The sequence below is a fragment of the Sinocyclocheilus anshuiensis genome, unplaced genomic scaffold (assembly GCF_001515605.1).
Source record: "Sinocyclocheilus anshuiensis isolate Anshui unplaced genomic scaffold, SAMN03320099.WGS_v1.1 scaffold184, whole genome shotgun sequence".
Lineage (NCBI taxonomy): Eukaryota > Metazoa > Chordata > Actinopteri > Cypriniformes > Cyprinidae > Sinocyclocheilus > Sinocyclocheilus anshuiensis.
In genome coordinates this window covers 589,931-596,592 of record NW_015557077.1, presented here as the reverse complement: position 1 = coordinate 596,592, position 6,662 = coordinate 589,931, and the positions used below count along the sequence as shown (strand labels likewise).

Sequence of the window (6,662 nt, the reverse complement as noted above, 5' to 3'; positions counted from 1 at the left end):
TCATTAATAACTCCATCAAATACAAAGCCATCAAATATTTTTTAAGTAAACACTGGTTTAAAAGGGACAATTTAAATTTGTTTTATTTGTATTTCCATGTTAATCTCTGTGAAGCTGCTTTGGCTCAATCTGCTTTGTATAAAGTGTTACAGAAACTAAGGTGACTTGACTATCTGCCTCAAACTTTCTAACAGGTGCACCTCTAATAATGATTTATCAAGTATACAAACCAAAAACCACATGATCAATAGGTGTCATTCATCATGGACTAACCCATAGCACAGGAACAAGGACAGAGGAGCTGCTCCGGTTCCTAACAGGCCCCTCCAGGAGCCGCAGCCGAGGGCCACAGCCAGCAGCAGGAGCTCGCCCGCAAACACAGTCAGACCGGACATCATCGTCGCCAGCAGCCGCAGCGACGGGTCACACAGTTCCACACCTACAGACAAACAGCTTTAAAAGTCATAACAGAATGCATTTGAGTGTTTCCTATTCTGGTTAAGGACAGTGATATGTGACCCTGGAGCACAAAACCAGTCATAAGGGTCAATGTTTCAAAATTGAGATTTATGCATCATCTGAAAGCTGAATCTGAGGGTGCAAAAAAATCGAAATATTGAGAAAATCATCTTTAAAGTTGTCCAAATTAAGTTCTTAGCAATGCATATTACTAATCAAAAATGAAGTTTTGATATATTTACAGTAGGAAATTTACAAAATATCTTGATGGAACATGATCTTTACTTAATATCCTAATGATTTTTGGCATAAAAGAAAAATGTATAATTCTGACCCATACAATGTATTGTTGGCTATTGCTACAAATATACCCCAGTGACTTAACACTGCTTTTGTGCTCCAGGGTCACATTTGTGTAATTCTATAGTTCTAGATACACTGTCAAAGGATTCTGTGGATGCTTAAAATATCAACTACACTACAATATGTGAAGTTCTTCCTCAGTATTTTTGGGCTGTTTTCCAGTACAATTATCTCAACATTTTTAAATCAAGGTACATTAACTTAAGAAGTCATTTTGAAAAAAGTTATCAAAATTAAGGCAAGACACCCAGATGTATAGGGTAAAAAAATGTAACTAATATACTTACATTATTGATTGCATGATTACATTAAGAAATGCAAAAATGTTCTGAAACGTTTAAATATGCAAATGAACGATTATATAAAGCAAATACACTATTTTGCATAGATTTTAAAGTCAGTTTCATAATTTTTCTTTGATTTTTTTTACATTAGAGCTAAAGGTTTTACAGAGAGGATTTTGGATTTCTTTTTTGTATCACTCCATAAATCACAAAATACTGTCAGCAGACAGAAAAAACAATTTTTTCAAGGTTTTAGGAATAAAATGTAAAGGTCAGGCAGATGAACAAACCCGCTATAAAAACCTAATAAAATATAGAATACAGATAGAAATAAAACTGTAAAGTTTGGTGTATGGTGTAAGTGAGCTGAACTCATACGTCATCCGCCCGGAGCTGCTTCCGTGTACAACAGTGAGCGCAAGCTACATTAAAGTGATTATTACGTTTTGAATATGGATATTTTTCTTACAAAAACGCATCAATTTGCTACAGAAGGCCTTTGTTCACCCCCCGGAGCCGTGTGAGACACTTCTTTTACGGATGAGCGCTTTTTATTTAACTTCTTTTGGACTGATGCATGCAACACCCGCTGAGTGCCATGAAACAGCTTGAAAGATCAAAGACCATTTTTAATATAACTCCGACTGGATTCATCTGAAAGAAGAAAGTCATATACACCTAGGATGACTTGAGGGTGAGTAATTTATGGGCTAATTTTCATTTTTGGGTGAACTAACCCTTTAAAGTGAGAAAAGCAATTGCCAATGAGGTAGAAAAATAACCTTGTTTCTTTTGAATTAAGTAAATTTTTCTTAATCCGTTGGCATATTTTATTTTATTATTAATATTATTTTAAGCATGAAGTCACTACATAAGGATACTTTTTTTCAGAAAATAAGACTTTGCATCTCAAGTAAATGTATTGGTAACACTTTATTTTGATGGTCCCTTTTAAACATTCTGTTGACAATAAGTAACGCTGCATCTACATGTCAACTAACTCTTATTAGAGTATTAGTAGACTGTCTGCTCAATATCTGATAACTCTTTATTGTGATGGTCTCCCAACAGACATTCTACTGACTATAAGTAACTTTGCAAGAACATGTCAACTTGTTCTAACCCTAACCCTACCAGTCTACTAATACTCTAACATTCTAATAAGAAATAGTAGATGTGTAAGTGCAACGTTACAATATGTGACCCTGGAGCACAAAACCAGTCTTAAGTCGCTGGGGTATACAGTATATCTGTACACAAGTGTGCAGTTTAAACATTTACAAATTTTGAATTCTATGTATAAATATGTGACCCTGGAGCTCAAAAGCAGTCTTAAGTCGCTGGGGTATATTTGTAGCAATAGCCAACAATACATTGTATGGGTCAAAATTATCGATCTTTCTTTTGTGCCAAAAATCATTAGGATATTAAGTAAAGGTCATGTTCCATGAAATTATTTCGTAAATTTCCTACCATAAATATATCAAAACTTAATTTTTGATTAGTAATATGCATTGCTAAGAACTTAATTTGGACAACTTTAAAGATGATTTTCTCAATATTTAGATTTTTTTGCACCCTCAGATTCCAGATTTTCAAATAGTTGCATCTCGGCCAAATATTGTCCTATCCTAACAAACATACATCAATGGAATTGACTGAATTATTTATTCAGCTTTCAGATGATGTACAAATCTCAATTTTGAAAAATTGACACTTGAGACTGGTTTTGTGGTCCAGGGTCACAAATATCTGATCTTGCAAGATGTGCTCCCTTTACACAGAGTGCGTGTGATCGGGAAATCGAAAGTGAAAGTAAACGGCACAAATGCTCATTCAAAAGGGATTTAAATACTGAGAGCGGCTCCCTGATGCGGCAAAATTATACACAATATTAGAATGTTTAAAGGAGTGAACACGAAAATCGCGGGAGCGAAACACATATTGCGGGAGCAGGCGGCAATAGTCAGAAATTCAGTGGGAGCGGCATAAAGAAAACAGACGAATCCCGGACATTTTAAGCGATTAAGAAATCCCGGCCGGATACATTTTTTTAGGTCCAAAAAGAGGACATGTCCGGGGAAAAGAGGACGTATGGTCATCCTATGTCAACTTGTTCTAACCCTACCAGTCTACTAATACTCTACTAACACTCCAATAAGAAATAGTAGATATGTATGTGCAATGTTACTTATAGTCAACAGAATGTGTTAAAGCGACCATCAAAAAAGTGAAACGAATGCATCTTGATTTAAGAATGTTTAGATATTTGTACTGTAAACAAAACAAAAATGCTGAGTAAAATAATTTCTTGCAGCGTAACATCACGACAAACAAGCTCTGATGTTTATGACTTGTGTTTGACTTACGTGTGACGTACAGCGTGAGGAAGACGCCGGCGCTCGCCGCGGCCAGACAGAAGCGCATGGTGATGAAGACAGGCGGTGAGGGCGACACACACACCAGCACCCCAAACACCACCGCCAGCATCAGAGACACCAGCAGAGACTTCTGCCTGCCCAGTCTGAACACACACAACAAACCAATAAACAACGGAACGACGGAACAAACAACAAACCCAAGAGACGGTTTTTCACCGGTCAGCCGTGTAGCCCAAACCCAGACAGCCTGTCAGCGTCCCCAGAATGAAGCACACCTCCTCGACTGGAACCAGCCAGTACCGCGAACACACCAGATCCCACTGGGGACAACAGGAAGTCAGGACACAACAGACAGGAAATCAGTTGTTGTTTGGTAGCAGTGGCATGCAAACACAATTGGTGATTTTAAAAGACTTCCTGTTCATGAGAAAGAACGCTGTGAACTCTGAAGACTCGTGAGTTCGTGTTTTCTTCCATGCAAACAAGTTATATGTCAGAACTTTGATATCTGGCATTGTTACTGTTAACTAAAACTGAAACTATTAAAATGTTGAAATAAATCTGAAATAAAATATAAATCTTAATCTTAAACAAAAACTATAAACGTAAGCTAAATGAAGACAGTTGAAGTATTAAAATGGCTAAAACTGAAATAATAAAAATAAAAACTATTAAAAATATTAATATTTGATTTGTACAAAGAAGTCCGAAGCACATTGCAAAATTGCTAAAACTTAAATTCTAAATGTTTTAATGTCAAACTTTATATACAAATATATAAACTAAAATATAAATACTACATTAGAAACTTTGCTTTGGCAACTAAATGAAATAAGTTTACATTTAAGCACTAAAATTACTAAATCTAAAACTTAAATAAATATCAAAGCTATAGCTATATAGAAATATACAAGTTAATTCAAAACTTTAAAACTGAAATCAATCTAAAACTAAATGAAATATAAATATTAGTTTAAACACTTAGAAATGTTGCTTTCGCAGCTAAATGAAATAAATTAGTTTAAGTACTAAAAATACTAAAACTGAAATAACTATACACAGACAGATATATAGAAATACATAGAGCCTATATAGAAATATATATTTAAAAACTACTAAAAATGACAAGAGCACATAAAGAACTAGATAAAAAAAAGTTCGTCAAGACAGTTTAAAACAGTTGGACAAGCTTAAATACTAAGACTTAATCTAAAATTAAAAACATAAATATAAGTTAATTTCAAATATTATAATTGCTATAATATTATATTTAAAAGATACTAAAATAACACTTGTAATATCACATCATTCTAAAATTCAATATGAATGAGTCAGATGTCATGTGACCAAACAGCTGCATCATGACACAAGCACACAGAACACAAAAGAGTTTGTCAGCTGAAATGTGACCAAACTAGTTAGTCTTCAGGATGGAGAACGTCAGCCCACACTAACCACAACAGCGTCAACTAACTAGACCCGTCCCAGTTTTGCATCTTTCATTCAATACAAATGTATGTCATTAATAATCAAGAACACATAAACATTGTGTCACAGTGAGGAATCTGATGAATGCAGAGCTTGACAGACATGAACACGTCATGTACATGTGTACAACAGATATGTTATTTACAAGTGTGCAGTTTACAAATGTACAAATTTTGAATACTACAATATATGTGTCCCTGGAGCACAAAAGCAGTCTTAAGTCGCTGGGGTATATTTGTAGCAATAGCCAACAATACATTGTATGGGTCAAAATTATCGTTTTCTTTTATGCCAAAAATCTTTAGGATATTAAGTAAAGATCATGTTCCATGATGATATTTTATACATTTCCTACTGTAAATATATCAAAACTTAATTTTTGATTAGTAATATGCATTGCTAAGAACTTCATATGAACAACTTTAAAGATGATTTTCTCAATATTCAGATTTTTTTGCACCCTCAGATTCCAGATTTTCAAATAGTTGTATCTCGGCCAAATATTGTCCTCCTAACAAACCATACATCAATGAAACCTTATTTATTCAGCTCTCAGAAGACGTATACATCTCAATTTCAAAAAAGTGACCCTTATGACTGGTTTTGTGGTCCAGGGTCACATATAAATATGTCAGTTATGATGGACAATGTATAGTTATGGAAGTTTGAATTGCTCAGGCTGAAGATAGCCTCATATGCTTTAACATTAAGATTTGTACTCATGGAAATTACTAAAGTAGTCAAACCTGTTCATTAGAAGGGACTGTCCCAATACTTATTATATAGTGTACATATTAGTTCAACAGTGTCGGCCCACCTCTGTGACGATATTATTGGTCAGGCCTTCGGTGACGTTGTAGTCGTATCCAGCATCACAGTCCTTCACACACGACTGCGTGCCGTTGACGAACATGTGCTTGCACTGGGGCAGATCTCCGTCTCTTTTCTCCGTCCTCACGGAGGCGTTGGTCACCTGAGGAGCGGGCGAGGGTCGCGGGAGACGACAGCAGAAGGGCGGGGACAGGGTCAGGAGCGGGTCGGAGGACAGCAGGAACGCCAGGAAGAGGTTGGGCAGAATGGAGAGAGCGATGAGGAGCCGCTGCTTCTTACGGCCCAGAGCCAGAATCATGACCTCTCCGGTGGGCGGCAGAGCGGGCTGCAGGGGGAGCGAGGACGGGGCGGGAGAGGAGAGCGTGGGGGAGGACGGGAGCGAGGGAGGGGGAGGAGGACACGGGGACGGGGAGGCCAGCGGGGACGGGGGTGACGTCATGGTTTGGACAGAAGCTGCGCCACAGAGACCAGAGCCTTACAGAGACGCTGCTGCTGCAGACGCAGGTGAAGAGAGAGAGAGAGAGAGAAAGATAGACGGCTGTCTGTGTCTCTCACTCTCTCTCTTCCTCTGCTCACCCTGAGACAGACGAGCAGAAATAACCTGCAGAAGACAAGCATACATCAAATCAGATAGATAGACAGACAGACAGACAGATAGATAGATAACAGACAGACAGACAGACAGATAGCAGATAGACAGACAGACAGACAGATAGATAGATAACAGACAGACAGACAGATAGATAGATAACAGACAGACAGACAGACAGATAGCAGATAGACAGACAGACAGACAGATAGATAGATAACAGACAGACAGACAGATAGATAGATAACAGACAGACAGACAGACAGA

The 6,662-nt window shown here is 37.3% G+C and overlaps 1 protein-coding gene across 1 annotated transcript in view; it reads right to left on the bottom strand.

Annotated features, from left to right (window-relative positions):
• Positions 1 to 6,476, bottom strand: part of LOC107676813 (solute carrier family 22 member 17-like) — a 12,335-nt gene extending 5,859 nt beyond the window's left edge. Inside the window, exons 1-4 of the mRNA XM_016471495.1 lie at positions 5,793 to 6,476; positions 3,704 to 3,807; positions 3,476 to 3,630; positions 274 to 439 (exon numbers count right to left, since the gene is read on the bottom strand). Coding sequence (XP_016326981.1) covers positions 274 to 439; positions 3,476 to 3,630; positions 3,704 to 3,807; positions 5,793 to 6,245 — 878 coding nt within the window. The 5' untranslated portion in view covers positions 6,246 to 6,476. The remainder of the gene's footprint in view (positions 1 to 273; positions 440 to 3,475; positions 3,631 to 3,703; positions 3,808 to 5,792) is intronic.
• Positions 6,477 to 6,662: the final 186 nt, after the last annotated feature.